Genomic DNA, 13,052 nt, shown 5'->3' on the forward strand with positions numbered 1-13,052 from the left:
TGTATGTTTAAAAAAACAAACAAACAAAAAAAAACCACACACACACACAAAAACATTATAAAGTTGGTTATGCAGTCTCCTAATAATTGCTACCTGATACACACTTTCCTAATACACATCTATAATTAGGAAACATACAGCAGATAATTCCATCACCACATAAGTTTTTTTTTCAAAAAGCAATAAAGGCCAAGTACCCACAGACCATGAAATATGATCAGCAGAAGAAGCAACAACAGCAAGGTCAGAATATATATATATATTCAAGAATATATATCCAGATGTTGGAAGCTGGCAACATCCAAGCCTAGACAACGACTAACTACGCCAAGAGTTGAGACTGACCAAATGTATATGAATTGGACATGTGTATCAAAAAGACAGTGAAACCACATATAATCAGACATAAGGAAAAATTAAGGACTCCTCAGTTAAGATTAAACAAACTTCATACAGAAAAAAAAGTAAAGACCTAAATATTAACAGTTGTGTAGGGATATTAAAAAGCAAAAATGGCATCTAAAGAAATCTGAGTGTCAATTATAATGATTTTTGCATGGTGCAAAATGAAGGTGCCAATTATAGTATAAAATATAATAAAATAACAATCGAAAGTGTGACCATCTAAAATAAATATTTTTTTTTAAATTAAGAGGACAAATAGTGAAATTTCATAGAATCATAGAATCTTTAAGGTTGGAAAAGACCCTTAAGATCATTGAGACCAACCGTTAACCTAGCACTGCCAAGTCCACACTAAACCATGTCCTCGAGCACCACGTCTATCCATCCTTTAAATACCTCCAGGGATGGAGACTCAGCCACGTCCCTGGGCAGCCTGTTCCAATGCTTGACCACCCTCTCGGTGAAGAAGATTTTCCTAATATCCAACCTAAACTTCCCCTGGTGCAGTTTGAGGCCGTTTCCTCTCGTCCTATCACTCGTTACTAGGGAGAAGAGACCGACCCCCACCTCGCTACAACCTCCTTTCAGGTAGTTATAGAGAGCGATAAGGTCTCCCCTCAGCCTCCTCTTCTCCAGACTAAACAACCTCAGCTCCCTCAGCTGCTCCTCATAAGACTTGTGCTCTAGACCCTTCACCAACTTCGTTGCCCTCCCTCTGGACATGCTCCAGCACCTCGATGTCCTTCTTGTAGTGAGGGGCCCAAAACTGAACACAGTACTCAAGGTGCGGCCTCACCAGTGCCGAGTACAGGGGCACTATCACCTCCCTGGTCCTGCTGGCCACACTATTCCTGATACAAGCCAGGATGCCATTGGCCTTCTTGGCCACCTGAGCACACTGCTGGCTCATATTCAGCTGGCTGTTGACCAACACACCCAGGTCCTTTTCTGCCAGGCAGCTCTCCAGCCACTCCTCCCCAAGCCTGTAGCGTTGCATGGGGTTGTTGTGACCCAAGTGCAGGACCCGGCACTTAGCCTTGTTGAATCTCATGCAGTTGGCCCTGGCCCATCGATCCAGCCTGTCCAGGTCCCTCTGTAGATCCTTCCTGCCCTCCAGCAGATCAACACTCCCACCCAGTTTGGCATCATCTGCAAACTTCCTGAGGGTGCACTCGATCCCCTCATCCAGATCATCAATGAAGATATTGAACAGGACTGGCCCCAGTACTGAGCCCTGGGGAACACCACTCGTGACCGGCCGCCAACTGGATTTGACTCCATTCACCACCACTCTCTGGGCTCGGCCGTCCAGCCAGTTTTTAACCCAGCGCAGAGTGCACTTATCCAAGCCGTGAGCAGCCAGCTTCTCCAGGAGAATGCCGTGGGAGACTGTGTCAAAGGCCTTACTAAAGTACAAGTAGACAACATCCACAGCCTTCCCCTCATCCACTAAGCGGGTCACCTTGTCATAGAAGGAGACCAGGTTAGTGAAACAGGATCTCCCTTTCATAAACCCATGCTGGCTGGGCCTGATCCCTCGGTTGTCCCGCACGTGCCGCGTAATTGCACTCAAGATGACCTGCTCCATGACCTTCCCCGGCACCGAGGTCAGGCTGACAGGCCTGTAGTTCCCCGGATCCTCCTTCCAGCCCTTCTTGTAGAGGGGCGTCACATTTGCTAGCTTCCAGTCATCAGGGACCTCCCTGGTTGACCAGGACTGCTGATAAATAATGGAGAGTGGCTTGGCCAGCTCCTCTGCCAGCTCCCTCATTATCCTCGGGTGGATCCCATCTGGGCCCATGGACTTGTGCGCATCCAGGTGGAGGAGCAGGTCAGTGACTGCCACCTCTTCGACAACTGGGACTTTACTCTGCATCTTATCTCCATCTCCCCGCTCAGGGGCCTGAAAAACCTGAGGATGACTAGCTTGACTATTAAAGACTGAGGTAAAGAAGGCATTAAGTACCTCTGCCTTCTCCTCATCTTTCGTGGCAATGTTTCCCTCTGCATCCAACAAAGGAGGGAGATTCTCCCTGGCCCTTCTTTTGTCTGCTCAACACGTAAAATTACCTATTTTCATTCACAAAAATCACCCTCTACATAAAGTTCACACTGTGATTCCTCAAATCTGCTGTCATCTTATTGTTCATTGTATGTCACAATTAGATTATTAGATTATTAGACAAAATTCTTCTAAAAATTACCTTTAAAAACCTAATGTCTACATTTTCTCTTCTATTACAAGTAAAATTCTCATTCCACAAAAACTCTGGTGGTGTTAAGAAGGATGGCTCATATCAGTTGGCTGAATGAAAAGTCATTGAAGCAAATGTCTAAAACTCTGCACCGAGTTTCTTCTTTCTTTCTTCTTTTTTCTTCTTTGAAATCGCTAGATGTTTCAAATGAGTGACAGCAAACTGACATTAATGCAAGCTAGTCACAAATAAAAATGTTTTTGAAAGCCTGGTTTTGAAACCAAAAGGTTTCAAAGAAATCTTCCAATATCAATTGCTTCACTTCTAAATGAACTGTATAAGTATTTAAAAGCACCATAATGGACTATCACTTGGGTATTTTAAAAATTAGTTGAGCTTTCCCAATTTTATATGAAACTGATTTTGTTTCATGACATTTTTTGGAAAGCACCAATAAATGATGGTCAGGGTTAGATGATGTGCTGTGCCATTTGTCTGCAAAGTTTTTCACTGTGCAGGCCACTAGTGAATTTTGCAGTACAAAGTAGGAAGGGCATCATTTCCCCCCCGACAAACAACATGAAGTAATTCCAGAAGAGAAAACAGCTACAAAGAAAGTTACATTACTCAGCTAAGTTCAACTAAAAAGCAAATAATTAAACAGAGGAACGAATGAACAGCATTCACTTTCAACACTGTGGTGGGTTGACCCTGACTGGATGCCAGGTGCCCACCAAAGCCACTCTATCAGTCCCCCTCCTCAGCTGGACAGGGGAGAGAAAATATAATGAAAGGCTCATGGGTCGAGACAAGGACAAGGAGAGATCACTCACCAATTACCGTCACGGGCAAAACAGACTCGACTCGGGGAAATCAGTTGAATTTATTGCCAATCAAATCAGAGTAGGATAATGAGAAATAAAATCTAAATCTTAAAACACCTTCCCCCCACCCCTCCCTTCTTCCCGGGCTCAACATCACTCACGATTTTCACTACCTCCTCCCCCTGAGCAGCAGGGGGATGGGGAATGGGGGTTGTGGTCAGTTCATAACATTTTGTCTCTGCTGCTCCTTCCTCCTCAGGGGAAGGCCTCATCACACTCTTCCCCTGCTCCAGCGTGGGGTCCCTCCCACAGGAGACAGTCCTCCATGAACTTCTCCAACGTGAGTCCTTCCCACGGGCTGCAGTTCTTCACAAAATGCTCCAGCATGGGTCCTTTCCATGGGGTGCAGTCCTTCAGGAATGGACTGCTCCAGCATGGGTCCCCCATGGGGCCACAGGTCCTGCCAGAAAACCTGCTCCAGCCAGGCTCCTCTCTCCATGGGGTCACAGGTCCTGGCAGGAGCTTGCTCCAGCACAGGCTTCCCACGGGGTCACAGCCTCCTTCAGGCGCATCCACCTGCTCAGGTGTGGGGTCCTCCACAGGGCGCAGGTGGATATCTGCTCCACCATGGACCTCCACGGGCTGCAGGGGGACAACCTGCTTCACCATGGTCTTCACCATGGGCTGCAGGGGAATCTCTGCTCTGGCACCTGGAGCACCTCCTCCCCCTCCTTTTTCAACTGACCTTGGTGTCTGCAGAGTTGTTCCTCTCACATATTCTCACTCCTCTCTCTCCGCTGCTATTATTCCATGCAGTTTTTTTTTCCCCTCCCTTCTTAAATATGTTATCACAGCGGCACTACCACCATCACTGATTGGCTCAGCCTTGGCCAGCAGCGGGTCCATCTTGGAGCCGGCTGGCATTGGCTATATCGGACATAGGGGAAGCTTCTAGCAGCTTCTCACAGAAGTCACCCCCATAGCCCCCAGCTACTAAAACCTTGCCACGCAAACCCAATGCAAACATTTTCATCCACAAAATGCTGGACTGTAGAATTCTTAACTTGCAAATGATAATTTCTAGTCTCCGTCCTGCGCACTAGTCCAAACAGAATGTACAGCTAAAGCAGTCTGGCTTAGTTTATACAAGACCAAATACCATCATACAGTACAATTCTTGACTGGTAACTTGATCTTTTGTTGTGTCATTGCTAATAATCCTTACTACAGAGTCCACAAGACTTACTGAGATTCATTAGTCTATCAAGCTGCAAAACTTTGAATTAGCGTAACCAGTCATAAAAGGCTAAGTGGTTACTCATATTTTGAGTTTCTTCAAATAAAGAATTCTTTAAAAATATTTTGACTAATTATTTCAATTTATGAAACACACAATGTAGCTATAATCTCTGTGTACATTTAGAAAAACCTTTCTGAAGTGTTTTTGAGAGATGCTCTTTCACAATTACTATCTGATCGATTTCTATAAAATCATTAAAAATTTTACAGCAAGTTATAAATATATGGTGAATACATTACTGTTTATTTTCCAGCACTTCTGAAATGAGCAAAAGAGAAATTTTCCCCTTAAAGTGTTAGTCTATATCCCTTTGGTCATTTGGGGTCAGCTGTCCCAGCTGTATCCCCTCTCAACTTCTTGTGCACCCCCAGCCTACTTGCTGGTAGGGGGGGGCAGCATGAGAAAGAGAGAAGGCCCTGACACTGTGTAAGCACTGTTCAGCAATAACTAAAACATCAGTGTGTTATCATCAACTCTGTTTTCAGCACAAAACCAGAACATAGCACCATGCAAGCTACTATGAATAAATTTAACTCCATGCCAGCCGAAACCAGTACAACTTCTTATATGTAAGTCTGTACAGCTTAATTAAGTTTATTTATATCCTTTCAATTCCACAGTTTCTATAATGAAAGCAATAATTCTTATCTTAAAAAAAAAAAACACAGAAAAACCCCACAACCACAAACAGTAACAGCTTCATAAAGCCATGAGTACATAAGAAAATCTATAAAATAAGGACACTTTTTTACCCACTAAAAAACAACAAACAAAACCCCCAAATTCAGTAACACCTCACCTGCATCAGCTCTGGACCGCTGACCTGGTGATTTTCCAAATGGGGTCTTCATTCATCTGTGTTTAAGTGAGCAGCAAAGCTGCTAGACTAGGGTGAAAATCCGGTTCTTCCCAACTCCCAAAATATCTTCTTACTCTCGTAATACAACAGCTACTTATTAATCCACCATCCAATCACCGATTTGTTCTTCTTCAAATATAGGAGAAGCACTTTCAATTATATCACTCTGAAAAACAACCCAGAAAGTATAGTCTGATTTGAGACCTGGTTAAAATAAACATTGAAGTGAAACAAAATATTTTTTCTTTCATGCTCAATGAGAAGTCTCTTCATATTCTGTTATTCTGGACGCATTCAGTAAACAGAGGGCAGGTAGGCAAGAAGACAGCCAAATATTAAGGCTCGTACTTTTTCTCATATTCTCAATGCAAGTTCTGTATCAGATCAGTGTTATCCACAGACAGATACACATAGAAAAACCTCATAAAAAAAACCCCAACTTTGCTTAGTATAGGGAAGAATGACTACTACCTTAAAAACCCTGCCTGAAAGCAGAAGAAACTGCACTACCTTCACCAGAGGTAAAGCACAAACCAATTACTCCCATTTGTTAGAAAACAAACCAAAATGCTTCACACCCACATATCAGAATTCCTTCTCTACAGGTAAGTTAAAAAAAAAAATGTAGAAAAAAATCTTAACACTTAAAAGGTAAAAAACCCACAGATTCTATTGCAACACTCAAACTACCAATTTGTTAAATCATTAGTTTATAGAAGATCTGCAAAAGTCATTGGTGATTCACTACACCTAAATTCAGATTCCTGGAACATTTAGTAATCACATTACTCTAGATTAGGAAGATATGGAAGGACAATGCCTTAAAGTCTTTTCCAAGATTTAAGTTACAGACACTTGTTATCACCTAAAATTTTGAAGAATTACAGATCAACTATTTCAGACTAATGTTTCTGGACAGCAAACATTTCTCCTAATTAATCCGTTCATTTCAATGCTGCACATGGCTAAAACAACATGTTAGGTCAGCTCATCCTTTTAGCCTGGTTTCCTTAAGAAATGTGATTACTGTAATCATGTTCTCTCTAATCTGTCAGTCATCGGTGGCCTTCTCCCTTTCACTTTTTTTCTTCCCAACAGCGGCTTTGGAACCTGCTGTTAATTTTGACAAAAGGGTAAAAAACAGAGAAATGACCCTAACTAGTAACCCAGCTGTGGGAAAAGGTGTACCTTATGTTCATGCCTTACTGAACAACTGAATATACAAGGATATGCCTTGAGGTATAGTACAAGTGCTATGCTGAAACTTGCATTTACATCTACTAACACTTTGCCAATTCTTCCATGAATCACATCCACTAACTCCTAGGAATATTAGATCAATACAGAGGAATATTCCTAGGAATAAAGAGCAATAGAGACACAAACAAAATTAAATAATAGTTTCTGGTGTTTTAATTTAAGCAAGTATTTGGCAATTTGTAGTTTTTTGAAAGATCTGTGCTATATTTGGAAGAACTAACATTTTAGACATTCAGTCAGGAAGCAATAAGAATTTGTGAAATTAAACTTAAATATCCATTTAAAGGAATTTATCATTTTTTCCACATTTCATCTCTTCCTGAAATCTACCCATTATATACACAGTAATGCTGAACAGTACCAGAGGAACAATATTCAAGGTTTAAAACACATTTGAAGAAACAACAGGAAGCAATTAGCTTGCCTAACACAATTAGTTTGCTTACTAGAACACGAGAAATTTTTTTATACCAAAGACATCAAAAATATTTCACTATAGTTTAAAATACACTTCCATATTCAGTCTCACAAGGACTGTGTACACATGCAAGAGAAATTAACCTTTCTTCCTCCAGATGAGATGAGAGATTATGATTTAGAGAGAATCAACTGTAATCTAGCATTATACTTTTATACTAAATAAACAACAAAAGACCCCCAACCACACACACATGAAAAACATCAGCACTTAATTAAAATACCCTTTTCCAGTAAGCTGTTGACTTGTCATCCAGGAAGTTGCAAATATTTCATAACATCTGTATGTATTATATGTGTGTTTTTTTCAGATTTCCAATCCATAGCTGCCAGAGTCCAATGCTCTCTAACCAGGCTCTTTTATATATTCCACCCATGAAGGGTGTGATGTTTAATATCAAATTTACTTATCTGAAGACAGCTGATGTTACATGGGATTTTTGATTTAGCAGAGTGATCCAGCAATATACTGAAATCACAATACAAATGTAAGTTACACTTAGCAAAATATAGCAGTTGCAATACACAGTTCAATCACAATACCAATGTGATCCCCATTACCGGTCTCTAAAATATGCTCACCGTCATGATGCTGGACATCCCCAGTCATTGGGAAGGAATACATGGGTTGAAGCCAGTTCAAGTCTGTTGCTCTCTTCAAAATTCTTTTGTTAATTGTCTAGGTTTTATACTATATGTTGGACTGAGCCACCTATTCACTCCACCCATGCTGCTCCGGTTAACTCAGGGAGAGATTCACACTCTTTTAATGAAATCTGGGAGAAACATTTATACTATCAGTTGATCCACTCAACTGTTATCTAAAAGTCAGCTTTCTTTGCAACAGCTGTGGTCAGTCACACCCTGCATCATTCTCTGAGCTTCATGGGCACATTGCCCTTGCCCTTGCCCATCTCCACTGAGCCTTCTTCCATTGTAGGGGTTTATTGGTCAGTCACAATGGCAAACTGAAATTGTAAAATACTATATAGACATTTTAGTTTCATTTTTTGTTAAGTAGCTATATTTACAAAGAAAAATGAAACAACACACAAGTTTTGGCTTTCTACCAGTTAGTAAGCATTTTATTGGAATGATCTGTCCCCAATCACTACTACGCCAACAAAGACATACCTCTTAGAAGGAAAAAGGCTTCCTAATCCTTTTAAAGTCACAATGTGTTTGCTAATACTTAAAGCAGCATTTCACTGTGCTCTCTGAACCTAAGGACACAAGAATACTAAAGTAAAAAGCTGATTCAGCAATTCAAACATTTTCTATAACCTAAGCCAAGTAACTTCCATGAATTCAACACTTAAGATTTTCACAGAAAGGAAATGAAACTTAAATTTTCCTAAAATTAGTATTCTGAATTCTTTACATGTCAGTTTCACACTGACCGTTCTAAAGGCATTAATAAGGAGGGATAAAATGAGATTTTCTGAAGATCAATTAATATAGTTTGAGAACATCTTGAACTTTAAAGCATATGTAACAATTTTTGAAGTAATTTGTCTTATTAAAATAAATCAGAAAAATATACAACATATATATTTTTTTGTAATAAAGTTTTGTAATAAAAGGTTTTGAATTTTGAGGGTTGATTTTTTTTCTTGATAATTTTCCATATTAAGGATTTGGAATATTTACATGATAGCATTAAATGTGTTGTTGTCATTCATAATATTTATAAGTCTAAGAATGCCATGTTCCACACAAAAGAAATTTGTAATGTGCTTCTGACATACTAAGTAACAAGAAGCCATACTGTTAAGGAATAGAAATTCCTTGTTAGAAGGATGTACATAAGATGACTTACAAAACAATCAACTTTTGAGGGTAATTCTGTTGACAGCACTATAGTTTAGTATTTGAGCAATTTAAAATGAGAAACTGCTAAGTCACTTCAAAATATTTCAGTATGACTTCTGAAAGTCAGCCTTTTTAATAACAGTTTAGTGAACCAATTCTAAACCCACTACTTTGTTCTTTCATATAGCAAATAAAACACAGGTAGCTTTTTTTGATCCAAACTGACACACCCAGAACACATTATAATAGCCTTTATGGACTACCAGTATCTTTTAGAAAAGCATCACAGCCTACCAGTTAGGCACTGATTGCCCCCACACCTGACTGCACAGGTCACCAACAGCTCAGTTGCAGGTTTCATTTAAAGAATGTTCTTCTGATTAGCCATGAGCTACAACTACTCACCAGCCCAAGTGTTTTGCTTACAAAAAAAAATATTCGGTATGTTTTATTTCTTAGGTCAGAATACACTTATGAAAAACAATGTGCAAGTTAGATGAATACTTTGTATGATACCGTTCTAATTATTTTGGAGTGTTTCACACAAGAAAGGTTAAATGATGGATTAAAACCAGCAAGGCCTACAAATTGTCAGTCATCATACTAGTTTTAATGATAATAGTACAATCATGCTATCAGGGTAAGGAGGAAGACAACAATATCAAGACAAGAAAATAGAGCTATTTTTTTTTTTTTTTCAGCATAAAGGCAAAAGAAGGGAAAAACCAGAATGTACACTCAGAGCACAGATTATGGTTTTCCTCATGAACCAGTTTAATCCCTTCTGTAAACCTTTAATTGTAAACCACATGGGACTATTCTTCTGTGAACAAAGTAATTCTGAAAGGAAATATGTCAGTTGAAGAGATTTCTTGGTACGTAATATTTTGATTTCCATAACTCAATTCAGAATTGCTGATATACATTTCAGCTGAAGTAATATAATATTAATAATATAATATAATATTTAGATTCCCTAATTCTTATTATATGAATAGAATGGGTGACCCTATGCAAGTCTTCTGTATACCCCCCTCCCCCCAAGACAATCAATGTTAAAATATCTCCTAAATAACAGGGGGGAATATAAACATATACACCTGATTTTAGTTTGTGTTGGACATTTTCACTTCCCTGAGGTATGAAAATTCATCCACTCAAATTCCAAATCTGCATGAAAGTATCCTACAGACTCATCTGGCATATCAATTACTAAGAACTTTTTTTTCCCTAACACTAGGATTTAGTAGGAGTAGTAACATCTGACATCTGGGAAGAGAGATTATAGTAAACTAGCTCTGTGAACACAAAAATTATTTACAACTGACAACCACAAAGAGCAATACATTTCAACGGTAGATTTATCAGTTGACAGACCCCAAATCAAGCACTACTTTCCCTCCCCTCTGATATCCTCTACAGTTTTTCATCTATCCATAGATTTATTATTTGCCTAGAAGTGTACAGAAACAAGCAGTACTGGTATACAACTGTGCATGGGTGTGTGTATATATATTTATATATAAAAATAAAATTGCAAATTACATTTACTCTAAGATGCTATATTGATGTAACTGTAGATTATTAAACAGAAGGTTGAAATAATCTGAAATTTGTACAAAATGTCCCTTGTTGACAGGGTGTCTACAAAAGTGACTCTTGTTGACAATGGGACTATAAATGCTGTACCATTACTGCTAAAGGGGAAAAAAAAGTGCTACCTGAAGTTCATCTGGTTTTCTTTCCCATTTTAATATGAAAATATCTAGAAAATCAATGCACTGTATACAGATGTTTTCAGTAAAAGCCAGCATAATAAAATACATTCTACCACCACCACAGTCAAAACATCTTAAAAAGTGAAGCCAGAAGAAAACCAGACCAGATTATATTCATATAAATACAGGCTTTTATCTTCAGCACATGCATACACTCAATGAATTCTAGGGATCAGATTATAATATTTTATAATGATCCTGGAACTGAATGAAAAGTTTTTTAATCTTTTTGTAAACTTTTATCTTTCAACTTTGTTTCAACAACAAATGATTAGATGAGGATTTTAGCATATTGTAGAGCAAAAAAAGGTTTTCTGAAAAGGTCTGGAGACAAGAACTCCCTATTATAGCATAAAACTACGGAAGTTGATATAATTTAGGAGTTCTAAAAATCAAAAAACATATTGGAAGAACAATTATTAACAGTAATATTCGATTAAGCAATTATCCCAACATTTCCCCCCCTTAGGTAATACTCCAAATGTTTCGGAACTAGGTAGGTAGCTTTACAAAGGCTATTAATTTTTCAGAAGCCTTCTATCTGAGTCAATAGTTTGAACAAGTTTTGTCTAAACCACCTTTCAGCATATGTCCTTAGCTTAGCTCCACTGGAGTTAGACATAGTATTTCAGGTGAAACATGAGGTTCATGATCTTGAAGCATTAGTGTAGTTTTATGAGAACACATGTAAACGATAACCCTCAAAGACTGCATTTAAAGTTCATTTAAAAAAAAGGACAGAGACAGAAATCCTGAAAGTACCATTTCCAATGTTTCCTGCCATACTTGTTCTTCCCCTTGAATTAGCAAGATATAGTTGTTACTGAGACAAGCAGTATAGTTTGTTCTCTATTTCCACTGGATTTTCCTCATGACATATATCATTGTTAAAGCACTCAGTCTCTCTCACTTCATTCAATTCAGCATTTAAGAGGTCTTATTTTTGCAATTGATATATTTTGAAATAATCGCAGATGGAGTGTATACTTAAGTAGCAGTAAAGGCAGCAGTAAGAACTTCATTAGAGGCAGTATTATAAAATAGTATTTTAATGAACTTGCTTAGTATTTAAGTTTCAGGGGCTCAATGACCACACTCCTAACTTCTAAAGAGTATCATCTCACAAGACTAATTTTCAGAACTCACATACTACATTTGAAAATTGTAATGAAAACACCAGTAGAGAGAGCATGAAAGCATAGGATTTTCACTCCCCCCAAGTCACAAAGCACCTATTTCTGTTTCAAAAATTTTATTGTAGTTAAAGTACAAAAAACATAATATGTCCTCAGAAAGATCATAGAATAGTTTTTAGCCTAGTCTGTAGCACCCTTATGCTTACATAGATGATTACTGTGGGAAATACAAGGCACAGAAGTTAAGCATGTTCTTGTCTGCATTATAGCACCCATTTATCAATAGACAAAAAGCCAAGTAGGATTTTTCCACCTTCTACAGAAAAAAAACCTGCAAACAAAAAACCCAAACACAGAGTTATTACATTTGACACTGCGATCCTGGACAACTGCTCTAAATTACAGAAACACCACACTATATTCAATTCAATGACCAAGAGTTTGGAGATATTTCACTAGCATCTGCACCTTCAAAAGCTTTGTATTACTGGGACAGAAATCAATTTTGAAGTTAATTCTAAGCACCCTACAATGAAGGGTAGAGTGTTTGTCTCAAACATTCACAGAAGTACACATCGCATTCTTAAAATAAATAAAATCCACATATGAAAACCACAAAATGTGAGACTTCCCAAATGTTTTCGAGCTCAAGAACACTAGTGCCACATCACTGAAATTGACTACCAAAGTTTAGCTGTCTAGAAATTAAGCACTGAAGGAGGTAAATTTTTCCCAGATATCAAGAACTACTTTTTTGAAAGTTTAGGTATCTAGAATTGAACCTCTATTTCTTAGAAGCGTACCAAGAAGGAACTTTTTCATGCACTTCTAAATCCTACTGCAATCAAAGGATTATTTCAGACATTCTAGTAATCTACAAATTAAGGCAATGTCACCTAATCTACATCTGACTGGCTTGATATTTTGTTAGCCTTAAGAATACAGTGGAAATTCCATACCCAACATGAATGTGGGATTTTGTCCTTAAAAAGTGGCAGACTCCATA

General features: G+C 38.4%; 1 protein-coding gene across 1 annotated transcript in view; it reads right to left on the reverse strand.

The window, feature by feature from the left end:
- LOC309601794 (spindlin-Z) overlaps positions 1-13,052 on the reverse strand; it is a 106,061-nt gene that overhangs the window by 42,521 nt on the left and 50,488 nt on the right. Inside the window, exon 2 of the mRNA XM_082334922.1 lies at positions 5,524-5,749. Coding sequence (XP_082191048.1) covers positions 5,524-5,575 — 52 coding nt within the window. The 5' untranslated portion in view covers positions 5,576-5,749. The remainder of the gene's footprint in view (positions 1-5,523; positions 5,750-13,052) is intronic.

The sequence above is a fragment of the Platalea leucorodia genome (assembly GCF_965183815.1).
Source record: "Platalea leucorodia genome assembly, chromosome: W".
Taxonomy (NCBI): domain Eukaryota; kingdom Metazoa; phylum Chordata; class Aves; order Pelecaniformes; family Threskiornithidae; genus Platalea; species Platalea leucorodia.